The sequence below is a fragment of the Cryptomeria japonica genome, chromosome 9 (genome assembly GCF_030272615.1).
Source record: "Cryptomeria japonica chromosome 9, Sugi_1.0, whole genome shotgun sequence".
Taxonomy (NCBI): Eukaryota; Viridiplantae; Streptophyta; class Pinopsida; order Cupressales; family Cupressaceae; genus Cryptomeria; species Cryptomeria japonica.
Genome location: NC_081413.1, coordinates 424,345,717 through 424,359,725, shown reverse-complemented (window position 1 = coordinate 424,359,725; position 14,009 = coordinate 424,345,717). Strand labels below are relative to the sequence as shown.

Sequence of the window (14,009 nt, the reverse complement as noted above, 5' to 3'; positions counted from 1 at the left end):
ATGTCAGGAAGCCAGGCCACTCTTTTACTGAGAAAGCAATTAAAAGAACTGTGTAAGAATCCAGTGGATGGTTTCTCAGCAGGGCTTGTGGATGATTCAAATCTTTTTGAATGGAATGTAGCAATAATTGGCCCACCAGGTACCTTGTATGAAGGAGGATGTTTTAATGCCCTCATGAGTTTTCCACCCAACTACCCAAACAGTCCTCCATCAGTGACGTTTACATCAGAAATGTGGCATCCCAATGTTTATCCGGATGGACGTGTTTGCATTTCTATTCTTCATCCACCTGGAGATGATCCAAATGGTTACGAGCATGCCACTGAAAGATGGTCACCTGTGCACACCGTGGAAACCATTATGTTGAGTATTATATCAATGCTATCTTCTCCTAATGATGAATCACCTGCAAACGTTGATGCAGCCAAAGAGTGGCGAGATCAAAGAGATGAATTCAAAAAGAAAGTTGGCAAGATTGTCTGGCGGTCCCAAGAAATGTTCTGAGACTGGACATGGTTGATTGGTGAATTCAATTAAATTTATGATAAACATTAATGAAAGTTAAATCTATATAAATTAGATAATTTTTATGTTTTAAGAATCTTTCAAGTTTTGAAATAAGATTATAAATGAAGTAAAAAGTACATACGAACCTGAGAAAAGAAAGAGAGAGGATAACATTCTGTTTTGCATTTGTTTCAGTAATAAAACAGTTATTTTAATAAATTATCATCTTAATTCACTCAAATTAATATAATAGTCGCCTAAGCTTACTGTATATTCGTTTTAAATGCTGCTGATGTTATTTTAAAGATCTGTGTTATAGCCTCTCAAAATACTGTGACTATCCTACATTTCAGATGATTATAAAGGGAAAAAGGTCTGTATTAGAATTTACTCGAATAATGTATCTATTATTTTAACTTGCCTTGTATTCTTTCGAATGAATGTAAATTCATCGTAAACCTGTTTAATATCTTTCATAATTATACGTGCTTCATATGGAATTGTGTATACAAAACCGTATTGCTTTCCTTTCTCAATGCATTTTATCTCTAGCTAGAGAAAAGGATATGCCAAATACTTTGGGGAGTGAGGTAGAGTCGAATATACCAACTATATCAGAAAATAAATAATAGTAATAATGAAAAACTTAAAATATTTAGGGGTTTCTAAGTCGATCTGCAGGGGCGCACTTCTTCTCAAGCCCATGGATGGGCTTTCTTGGTTGTCGAAGGGTTTTTTCGTTGCTTTATTCTGTTTCGTGTGCCGTGTGTTGTGTTGTTGGTGGTGTGCGGTGATTTGGGGTTTGACGGAATCTCGTCCCTCTTCATATTTTCTTATCTAGTGCTTTTTCCTTGAGTCTATGGAGAATAGAGGACTATCCTCTTCTTAGGTGATCTCCGGAGATTTGGAAATGGCTTATTCGTCTCATTCGCTGCATGCATGTGTGAAGGAGCACATAGGTAAATCTCAATCGGGGAAAGGAGTTTCTTCTTCGAAAGAGCCTTTTCGAATGAAAAAGGTGAATTGTTGTTTGGAGAGGTCCTAGGATCTCTCAGTTTTTGTAATTCAACCATAGTAAGTTTTAGAAGAAGTTGAATATTGGAGTAATCATGCTCTCAAATGCAAATTCATCAGTCTTCATCTCTCTTTACCTGTTTTAGAATCTTGGGTGCGTCAAGGCTGGAATGCCGAAGGAGATATGGAGTTACTTCTGGCAGCCAATAACTATTTTCTGGTAATTTTTTCCAGCTTGGCAGATAGGAATAGGGCTTTTGAGGGTGGCCCTTATTTCTTCAATCAAGTGGGGCTCTTTATCAAACCTTGACATATCTGCTTCCTTTGCTGAGGAGCTCCCCTCTTGAGTGCTTGTGTGGGTTCAACTACTGAAGCTTTCACTGGAATTCTGGAGGGAAGACATTCTTCACTCAATCTCGTTGATTCTTGGAAAACCTGTGGGTTTGGCTACACAAACTTAGGATGGAAAGGTAATTTATTATGCTTGCATTTGTGCAGAAGTTGAATTAAATAACCCTTTATCGGACTCTATCAAAATCTATTTGGGAACATCTTCTTGGATCCAACAACTGGACTATGAGACCCTTCCATTTAGGTGTAGAATATGTCATGAATATGGTCATTTACAATGGAGATGTCCCAGAAATAAATCTTCTTCCTTGGCAGCTTCCGATCCTCCTCACTCTTTTCTTGGGGACGATAAGGGGAAGACCCGCATGTCTAATGGTGAACTGCAGATAAGGAAGGCTTCATTCATGTTAAGCCTCAGAATAAAGGCAAAGGAAAGAAGAGAACCTGGTTAGATAGGCAGAATGATGTCACTCTAAATAGGTTTGATATTCTAGATGATTTGGTCTAAGAGGAAGGAATTCCAATTGAAATGTCTTTGGGTGCCCCAGTTCAGCATGGGCCGCAAGATGCAGACTCAATGAAAGAGGGTTAGGCTTTATCTTTGGGGGACCAACAAGACAGACAGGTGGTTTCGGACCTGCCCTTTCAAGTTCAAGATAGCAGGGATCTCTGTGGGTCACAGGTTCCATAGAGTGCAGTTGTCAAGGCTTCTACTCCCCCTTCCACTAAGGTGGCCTCGGATTCTGTGAAGAGTAACAAAGCCTAACTTGCTTTAGGCCTGCAGTAGAAGCCCCTTAAAAGGGTTCTTTAGACAAACCTTTACAGAGTGGGCAGAAAACAAACCAAGAAAAGGTTAAGCTTATTGGTGATACTTTGGTTGAGTTGAGATCTGTGAGGCCCATTGATTCCCACTTCTCTCAACCCCATAAACGATAGTAATCTCATGAAATGTAAGGGGGTTTAACAACATCCCTAGACAAAAGGTTGTTCGCAAATTAATTGAATCTCAGTCTCTTGATGTTGTTTTTATTCATCAAACCAAGCTTTTAGTGGATGATTTGGCCAATTGTGCTATGTGTGTCTAGCCCTAGGCCCATTGGCAGGGAGTGGGTGCTCATGGCAATTCAAGGGGGGTTGCTTGCTTCTAGAACCCGAGAAAGGTCTCCCCCTTGTGGTAGATTTCTAGCAGGTCATCCATTTCTTTGGTCGCTTCTAGCTTTTAGTCAGGAGAAAGGTGCCTTTTTTTCTAATATTTATGCTCCTACTGATCTTTTGGGTAAGACACATCTTTGGGCCCATATCAATTTTGTTTGGTCCCTAGATCCTTTTCTCCCTTGGATTTTGGTTAGATATTTTAATGTGGTTACTAGTTTGGATAAAAAGCAAGGCATATTACTCAGGCTCGATCCTTCTTCAAGTTAACTCAAGGATAATATTGGTTTCTTGAATCTCATTGATGTAAATCCAACTAATAGTGTCTTTACATGGAATAATAGGAGGAGTGGTGTTGAGGCTATTTCAGAAAGGCTTGATAGATTTTTGGTATCCTTCTATTGGGTGAATGATAGGTGGTCCACTAGTTTAGAAATTCTTTATTGGAGGGGCTTTGATCACTGGCCTATCAAGTTTTATGGCACCTCTTTTAGAGTCTCCAAAAATCCTTTCTTCAAATTCCAATTGATGTGGTTGTGTGATCAATCTTTAAAGGAGCTTATGGTTGACTGGTGTTATGAAGGGATGCCTGCCCATGGATGGGCTATGTACACTTTTGGGAAGAGATTACAACATGTGAAATACAGGCTAAAGAGGTAGAATAAACAATGCTTTGAGAATCTGCATGGGCAGAAGATGGTAGCTCAGTCCACACGTCAGATTAGGGATCAAGGGATGACTGTTGATCTTAGTAAAGCTGAGTCCCTAGCTCTTAAGGAATTAGAAGAGTGGGATTTGTGTGAGGAGATTTTATGGAAGGAGAAGTCTCAGGTTGATTGGCTCCAGGAAGGCAATAGAAACACAACTTTTTTTCATAACTTTGTTAAGGCTCGGAGGTCTAGTAATTCTATTACTTATCTCATATCTTCAGAAGGGACCCATCTCTCCTCTTATGAAGAAATTTCCAGGGAAGATGTCAGGTATTTTTCAAAATTGTTCACCAAAGAGAATCGTGAAGCTATGATGGAAGAGAGGGTCATCTTGAATTGTATTCCTCCTCTGGTCTCTGTTGAAATGAATGATGCCCTCTTGCACCCCATTTTGTTACCTGAATTGGAGGAAGTTGTGTTTCATTTAAAAAAAAGGTAAGGCTCCTAGCCCTGATGGGTTTCCTATTGAGATTTTTTAGGAATTTTGGGAGATTATAATGTACGATCTTCTAGATGTGGTTCAAGAATCTCATAGGAATAAGCAAGTGCTAAAGTCTATGAATTCTACCTTCTTGGTTCTCATTCTTAAGAAGGAGGGGGCTAATAGTTTGGATCAGTTCAGTCCTATAGCACTATGTAACGTGGTCTACAAGATAATCACTAAATTGATTGTTGAAAGACTCAAACCTTTCCTTTGTACTTTGATCTCTAAGGAGCAAGGTGGTTTCATTGATGGAAGACATATTCTGTATAGTGTTGTGATAGCAATGGAAGCTATTCACTCAATGGAAAACTCCAAGGAGAAAGAGATGTTTATTAAACTTGACATGGCCAAAGCCTATGATAGGGTGAATTGAGATTTCTTACAAAAAATTGTTTTGGCCTTTGGTTTTGGAGAAGAGTGGGTGAATTGGGTGCTTACTTGTGTGACTTCTACCTCTTTCTCACTTCTTATTAATGGGAAGCCTTCGGAGTTGTTTAGTGCTTCTCAAGGACTTTGGCAAGGGGACCCTTTATCCCCCTTTATATTCATTATCATGGCTGAGGGTCTTGGTAGATTGATTACATCCCAGGTGAGATAGGGTCTTATTCAAGGATGGATTTGGAGCAATGTTCTACCTCCCTATTCTCTTGTTTAGTTTGTGGATGACACAGGTTTGATGGATAGGGCCAGAGTCAATGAGGCAATAAACTTTAGGAAAGTCATGGACATCTACTTGACAGTCTCATGGTAGAAAATCAATGAGGATAAATCTTCCATATATTTCTTTAATACTCCTTAGCTTATTTAGAATAGGATTGCCAAGATCCTCAAATTTCAGATTGGTTCTCTTCCTTTGATGTACCTCAAGATTCCTTTGGACTTGGTGACTTAGCGTAGAGTGTTTTGGCAAGGAATTTTGGACAAATTTCGAAGCAAGGTTAGTCATTGGACTTACATGTGGTTATCTTCTATTGGGAGAGTGACTCTTTTGAAGCCGGTGGTGCAAGCTCTTCCCATGTATAGGTGTTTTGTGTAGACTCCCCCCTCCAGCTTTGTGAGAGAGTTTGATGCTCTTTCTCATCAATTTCTTTGGTCTGACAATTTTCTTTCTTATAAGTAGAGTTTAGTTAAATGGGAGTCTGTCTATAGACCGAAGCATGCTAGGGTCCTTGGTCTTTAGTCTATAGCTTTGGTTAGCAAGGCCTTGGTGGCTAAGTTGTATTGGAGGTGGTGTAATAGTCAAGATAAAAACTGGGCCAAGATTTTAACAAACAAGTATCGCTCGAGTGTTGTTGGCCAGGAGATGCCACGCCTTGGTATGTTGGATAGGGGATCTTGTATCTAAGACACTCCGAAAAAGGGTGCTCAGCTTATTAAAAATGGCCTTTTCTTGATTTGTAATAGAGGTTTTGAAGCTCTTTTTTAGCATAACTCCTGGGATGGTCATCCTCCTATTCTTTCTAGTTATTCGTAGCTTCAGTCTCTTTGCAACATTTTCACTAAAGTTGGATGGATTAAGGGGGAGAATTTTAAAACAATTACGCATACAGGTCAGGTGGAGGTGACTTGCTGGAAGGATCTCTAGGAGTGGCCCTTGGGTGGTTTTGATGAGGACCGTACCATGTTGGCTAAGATCTTGGAGGGTAGGTTATGTAGCTCTCTCAAAGAGAGATATTTTGTCTTGGGGTCCTAGCCCAAAAGGAAAATTTACTGTAGCTGAAGGTTATGCCAAGTTAGAGAGGAAAGTGCATGGTCTGACAGATGTACCCCGGTGGAAGAAGATACAAAACAACTCTTATTGGCCTAAATGTAATTTTTTCCTATGGCTAGTTGCTCAGAGGAAATGTCTCACATGGGAGAATCTTCGTAAGAGAGATTTTTCAGGGACCCTCTATGTGTTCTCTTTGTATGCATAGTGAGGAGTTTTTCTCCCACTTGTTTTTCTATGCCCTTTCTCTGGAGAGATTTGGTATAGGTGGTGGGAGGCTTGGCAACATGCCTGTATTCATGCTACCTCCTTAATTGATTTTTGGGAGAGATTGAGAAGACCTCCAGTGAAGACATCTTTTCTTCAGGTGGCTTGGGCCATTGAGCTTTCCCTTATTATTTGGAACCTGTGGCTAGAAAAGAACCTTAGGGTCTTTTGTGATTCACAACTTGGGAGCTTTCAGTTGTGTCAAAAGATAGTCAATAGGCTCCAGAAGACTATCTCTGCAAAGTGTGATATGTCTGAAAAATGTTAATCCTGGTGATTATGCTACTGTAAGGAATTTGCAACTTGAGAGAAATAAAGTGGGTTGTGTTGCAGGAATAATTTGATGGAGGCTCTTTCTATTAAGACTGATGTTGAGAGAGGTTTCTCTTTAGGATGGAGAAGGGTTATCTATGAGTCAGATTCTCATGTGGTTGTGGATATGCTAAACAAACAGAGCTTGGAGGATGTTAGTTGTCAATTAACTTCTGTGGTTAGACAAATTTTACATCTGTGCCGTTATTTGGATTTTGTTTCCTTTTGTCATATACCCAGAGAGTGGAATAGAGTGGTTGTCTGCTTGGCAAAGAGGACCTCCAAGAATGTTGAGGGATGGGATATTGGAGGAAGGGATGGTTTACCTTCTGATTATCTTGAGATATTAGATATGTTAGTGTTGGAGGACATGAATATGTAGTATCTTTGTTGGTATTGTCTTTTGGGTGCTCAGTTGTGTTCTTTTCTTGGTAGACCCGAGGCCTTTTCTTTGTATCATTGCTTTGATTGAATAAATCTTTACCCCTTTTTCAAAAAATATAATTATAATTTGAATTATACACATTGTAGGTTAAAATTATATGTATTGTAATTTGATTTTATGTATTGTAATTTGATTTTAACTTTGATTTTGAAATTGAACTTGTATTAGAAATGTACTTAAGATACATTGTAATATTAATTGTATTCCCCTTATATAAGTGATATAAATTACATTAAGATAACTCTAATCTAATTAGCATATATATCTTAATTAAATCTATATAATGATAGATATCAAAATTAGATTTTTTATCTTGAAAGGACAATTAGTAATTCGGTTATCAACTAACAAATAAAACAAATGAGAGGATCAAAAGTCTAATTTTATTTAGAGTAATTCAATTATCAACGAACAAATAAAACAAATGAGAAGACCAAAGTTTGATTTTATTCATGCTTTTGACAAAAAAATGATTATAAAGGATTGATGGAACAAATATTTTTTTAAATATATGCAAATGTTTGTGTTCAGGTTGTTAAGTTTTATGAAGATTATTCTTTTATATCAAAGCTCAAGTCTATAAATTTATTTTTGGTTTTGGTACATGAATAATTAATAAATGAAAGATTAATCATAGGGTGAACCCACAAGAGTGGGTTACACTTTTTTGGATGAAATTTTTTGTATCAATTTGGGCGAATTCGATTTTCACCACTTTCTATCTAAAGTGACTTTCGATCGAAAGAATTAAATTTCATACTTTTGATCGAAAATGGGTTTACATTGAGAGTACTTTATTTTATTTTTTTATTAATATTATGTAGGGTTCGATCGAACCTCCTTTCAATTGAAAGTCTTTTTTTAGGGTTTTTTAATATAAATTTTTTAACCGCTGAAAATGACAGTTATGTCATTTCCAGTGAGGAACTTGTCTGTGCGGAGCAGACGAAAGTGAAACCCTAGGCGAACCTGCGAACTTTTCATCCAGGTAGGTTCACTTTCGACCAGTCTATGTATATGTTTATTTCGTTTTTATGTTATATATTATTTGTATATACATATATACATATATATGGATATATATATGTGTGTGTGTACACACACACATATATATACATGTATATATGTATATATATATATACATATATACATGTGTGTATATATATATATACACACACATGTATATACATATATATATATATATATATATATATATATATATATATATATATATATATATATATATATATATATATATATATATATATGCATGTGCACACACACACACACACACATGTACATCTATATGTGCACATATACACACACTTGCATATGTGTGTGTGTGTGTGTATGTTAATGTTTTATGTTTTATGTTTTATGTTTCACTTGATGTAGTAAAAACTTAGATTTAATGTTTTATGTTATATGTTTGATTAGAAAAGGTTTAAATTTTTTATTTTTTTTAAGAGATTAAATTATATATATATGTGGACATATAAAGTTAAACATATAAACCACACATGAAACCACATATCCCCTTAAGACATGATATATAAACTACACATGAAACCACACATCAAACATATATGGATATATATAGTGGATTATTAGATGGACATATATATATATATATATGAGACATTAAATTGAATTAAATTAACTTAAAAAATTTCCTAATTAAAACAAAACATGAAATATAGAGTTTAACAATAAAATAACTACAAATTAACTAAAACATGTTTTTGTTTATAGTTGTTCCACCTTGAATTCTCTAAGAAACTAATGACAAAGTAGCTTTCAAATCAATATCCAAATTTAAAGTTGAAGATTTTTTATGCCCATCACCAAATTGCTCTCAAGCTCTAGATCCCCTTAAGACTATATGTATCTCTCTCTTTGAGCCACTTAAGATTCCCTCTCTCCCCCCCACTTAAAAGTCTCTCTCTAGCTAGATCTCTCTTTCTCTTCCCTCAAAAGTCTCCCTCTCTAGATCCCCTTAAACGACTCTCTCTCTCTCTCTATCTCTCTCTCTCCAAGTAAGACTCTCTCTTTATCTCTCTTTCTCCCTCCCCTTAAGACTCTGTAGTACCCCTTCTTGATCAAACTCTTTTTGTATGTTTTTGATTGACTTCAGTGGAACATTATTGTATATTGATTCAAATTTTATGCAATGTTATTTCATGCTTTATCTGGATTTATGGTGTATAATTTTGTGCAGTATCTTAGTGCTTATGATTAATGTTATTTTTCATGATCATTATCATGGACTAACACTCTTACCCTATATGTGAGATGTGTTATTTATGTGTTGCGTGTTTGCATGTGTATGGGATGCGAGGAGATGATTTTCCTTCACTCACTCCGGTGAGACAAAGAACGTCATGACTCTCCTTCATCGGTGTGCATGGTGTGTCAGTATATATATATATATATATATATATATATATATATATATATATATATATATATATATATATATATATATATATATATATATATATATTTGTCTATATGCATGTGTGGTTCTTTGGTGCAGGACATTGCAGGTACAAGTACCGAGTAGGTACGAGGTAACGACTCCACCTGGTTTCATAGTTCTGAGCATGCCTTATATGTCCGATGGGAGTGGAGGAGATAGTTGTTGGACCCAAACTTGAACCGCAGTTACACTCGTGTGAGTGTTGCCAGTCAGTTGTCTTTCTTGTTTGGCTGGCATGCGAGTCATAGTGCTTTGGTTTGGTCATTTGTGAGTCATAATTTGATCATCCTTCGTGTGCGTGTTTCTGTTTATTTAAATGGTTATTTAATTGGATGGATGATGCTATCTTATGTTGGCATAATTGGTTAATTATTAGGCTCTGAGATTATTGATTTAATTAATTTAATGATTTGCTAGATTAAATGGTTAAATGACTTATTTCATTTGGTAAAGTGCATTAATATATATTGTGGAAGGAAATAAATAATTGCCTAGGCATTTAAATGATAAATGATTATGTTGAAAGAAAGTATTTTGGAAAATAGGAAATAAAATAAAAAGCTTTTCTTTTTACCTTTCCATTTAAATTTTTCATTTCAATTGTTGGAAAAGAATTTTTTTTGGATAAAGGTAAATCTGATTGTTTTTACTTTAAAAATATTTAAATCTGATTGGATTGAAAAACTTTCAACCTAGAAAGTTTAGGTTGAAATATATTTTTCCATATATGCCTAGAGATTGATGGGAATAGTGGGCAATAATTTCTGGAGAGAATTTTGGTAAATCATTCTGGAAGGAGGAGATGGAATTTGATTTGGGTTGCAAGGATTGGGATTCTTTCATCATTTTGCTTGCTAGTTTCCTTCAAGGTTGGATAATCCCTTCTTGTTTTAAATTTAAATTTGAAATTTTCAGTTTGCTTCTTGTGTGTTGAAAAAAATGCAAATCTTCCTGTAGATTCTTGTGGAATGATTGGAATGGAAGAAGAAATGCATTTTATTGATGATGTTGTGAAATTTATATCATGTGTTTGCATTTAGGAAAGAAATGGTTTATTTCTCTATTTGTTGTATGTTGTGTTCTTGAAAATAAATTTCTTGTTTTACCTCTTCTTTTTGGAAAAGAATGAATTAGATTGGGTTTGCTAGGTGCATCCTAGTATTTAACTTGCCAAGAATTGATTAGCTATTGCTTCCAGTGTGTTTTATTTCATCATTTACCTTGCTGATAAATATCCCTTTGAATCTTGGATTTGGCACTGTGTGTGTGCCCGTAAAATAACCTAGAAATGGATCGTTTCTTGTGTTAAACGATTTTGTGGCTTATTGGTTTTAGAATGCTTTGAAAGTATGTGTTTTTGAATTTGTATCATTTTGGACTTTACCTTACCCCATGGTGGGCTAGTCCCACCACACGAGTTGGTAGTGTCTGTTGTCGCAGGTAGCAGTACTACTGGTCGGTAGGACTGTTACCTATCGGTAGCAGCACTACCGGTCGGTAGGACTGCTACCGGTTGGTAGAGGCTGCTACCGCCGGACTGCTACCTGTTGGTAGTAGTGCTATTGGTCGGCAACAACGCTACTGGTTGGCACCAGCGCTACCGGTCGATAGCAGTACTACCGGCAGGTAGTGTCTGTGGCCTCGACAGCGGCACTATTGCGGGTTGGTCTCAACTCCCGCGTAACCTCATACCCTTAGCGGTACAAATTCCTATGAACAATGAAGTTAATTTTTATTAAAGGGAATATATTTTAAAGTGGATTTAGTCTTAAATGAAATGGTGATTTTTCATGTAATTTTTATTATGTAGTTTAATAAATTTATCAATGGAAATCAAGGCATAAGTTAGTAATGCAAATTGGTTAATTTGGATATATATTCTGGAAATGAATTAAATGCCTGTTAGGAATTCATGTTTTTATTCAGTTGAGTATTTGACGTGAATTTTATCCTTGATGGAATATTGATTTGGAAATCGAATAGATGTGAATGGTAAAAGAGTGTTTTATTTAATTTTCAATCAATGATGTTGCAAGTGCTTATGATGATGATTTTCTCAAAGATTGTTTGAGTGTGGACTTAGTGATATTAGTTTTCCTTGCAAGAGTAATATTGTGTTATGTTTGGTCTATGGTTCAGTCATCCTGTGGTGGCGTATTTGGTACCTTTGACCAAGTGATATATGATGACTTTGTTGTCTTAACCATGTAGTGTCTCTGCCTTATGGTTAGCCAAGAGTCAGTATATCCTTGTTTGACCACTTGTTTCTGAAAGTGGTGTTATGGCTATCTGCTTCACCATAGGGTCCTTGGGGAGTGACCATGTTTGTTTAGTTTCCTTTGAGAGAGTGGCTTTCGCTTGGGGTTGCACCCAAAGTGGTAGGCATTACGACCCAGTAAAAGTCAGATAATAAGTGATAATCTAATTAATTGACTAGGTGGGTAGTTCTCAAACATTAATAAAGATATTGTACCTCGCGCATAGGTGAGTGCTTGTATTAAGATTCATAATGTATCGAGAAGGCCTAGAATGGAAAACTGGTGTAGAGGCACCTAAGCACACAAGCATACCAGGAGGTCAAAAGTCATAATATGAACAATTTATTGTATTTGAGTCATTCATAATGTATTAAGGTTATTTGAGTCAATTGAATCATAATATGTAAGGCTAAATGAGCCATTTTGTCCAAAGATATCATATTTGGTCCATATTGAAGTTTTAAAAGTGTCCATGTAAGAGTTAGAGTCATTTATGTCAAAAATTGTAAAAATTGCAAAGTTGCAATATTGCCAAAAAGTGCAACAAAAGTGTAAAAATGAAATACATTGGTTATGAGGTGGTTGGAGTAGTTAGAAAGGGTTGGAAATGGTTTATAAAACCATGTTTGATCAAAATCAAGAAGGGAGATTAGTTTGGAGGGGATTTGACAAAGATTATCCATCAAACCCTCAAATTGTCATGAGGTTTTAAGGAATTTGTGATTGTCATAGATCCATGGAAGATCACATTTGATGTAATTTTTATATGTAGATGTTATTTAATGATAGATTGATGAAATATCTTTTAGATTAATCCTTTCTTGTGCATTTTTGTGGAGTATTTGGCAAGATATGTTTGTTTTTTCAATGATTGTCAAAACCCTGCCAAGGGTTACCCATTTTTGGGAAAATGATCATATCTTTTTTATTTAACCGTTGGATCTGGCTGAAATTTTGAGAGAACTTGTTTAACTTAGTAATATAAATTCTGACTGAAGTGATTTTCTTTATGAGAAATATGTAAAATGTTATTGATGACTGTTTGTTACAGTTCATGGTGAAAAGCAGATTGGTGAAGGCAGCAACAACCCGGTTGTAGCATTTGGTATTGTCACATGAGGGATAATATTGAATAAAGGATATATGTGTTGGAAAGGTCTCTGAATCTTCTTTCTAGTGCTTTTTGTCTTACTTTATTTGGTTAAGAATTGAATATTTTGTGATCATTTTGGTGAAAACAGTTGTTAAGGGATGAAACCCTAAACTAGGGTATTCCATGGCAAATAAGAATTTGTTCTCTCATGTTATTGTGAATTTTATGATCTAAAATCTTGAATTAAGGTTTGTAGGGATGTAATACAACCTTTGAAATTGGTTTGGAGTTGAGAAGAGTGATTGATCTTTTTGTATGCCTCTTGATTCAAGTTTAAAGTCTACCCATGAATGAAGGTTTTATGGTTTGTGATAGATGCTCTGCATCACATACCGACCACCTTGTCTTCACAAAAGGCTAGTAGGGTCTGCATGAGACTTAGTTGGAACCGGAGGTTTGGGAGAGGTAACCAGGACAGTGAGTTGGGACCTATGGAGGCTATACCATGGTATCCATCTTAAGCTATGCGATGACACTCTCTCTTTAGGTTCACTTGTGTTTTGTGATGTCGAGTCACTTGTGTATTTGTGATGTTGAGTCACCTAGATTATTGTGGAGTCTCTTTGTGCTGTCATGTAGTCATATTTTTTTATCGACCATGTTATGCTTTTGCTTGCTTGAGGGTCATCATCTATCTCCTAGCACGCTGGGGTGATTCCATTTTGAGAATTACATGGTCGGGTGGTAGTGCCACTTCCCATAGGATGTTCTTGTTCGTACCTTCATGCGAGGATTGGCTTCGTAGGTGTTTCTGTGGATCATGGCTCATGCTTATCTCATGTTTGGAGAATATTTTTATTTCGGGGCCTATGTGGTCATTGTATCATGATCTTTTGTAACCTTGTAATTGGTTAAGTTGTATCTTTATATGTATATTGAGAAGCCATGTATTGGAAGAGAAATGTAATCCTAAGTTTGGGATGTTATTTATCAATTTCTTTTATGTTATGTGTAGATGCTTACTAAAGAGAAATTATATTGTATCCTTTCAATATTTCAATGGTGTAATTTGTTATTGTATATGGCTTCTTGTGGTCATTGAGTTAATGATGAATTATTGGATTAACCTTAATTGTGGAATTTATCTTGTGGTTTTAATTCTTTGTTGGCAACCCTTAAGGAATTTTGGTGTAAGTCTTCCGCTTGTGTGATCGTGCATGTCCCATGTT

At 36.0% G+C, this 14,009-nt stretch overlaps 1 protein-coding gene across 1 annotated transcript; it reads left to right on the top strand.

The window, feature by feature from the left end:
* Positions 1-504, top strand: LOC131073760 (ubiquitin-conjugating enzyme E2 7-like). The gene has a single exon (XM_058010259.2). It carries the CDS (start codon positions 1-3, stop codon positions 502-504), a length of 504 nt encoding a protein of 167 aa, XP_057866242.2.
* The last annotated feature ends 13,505 nt before the right edge of the window (positions 505-14,009 follow it).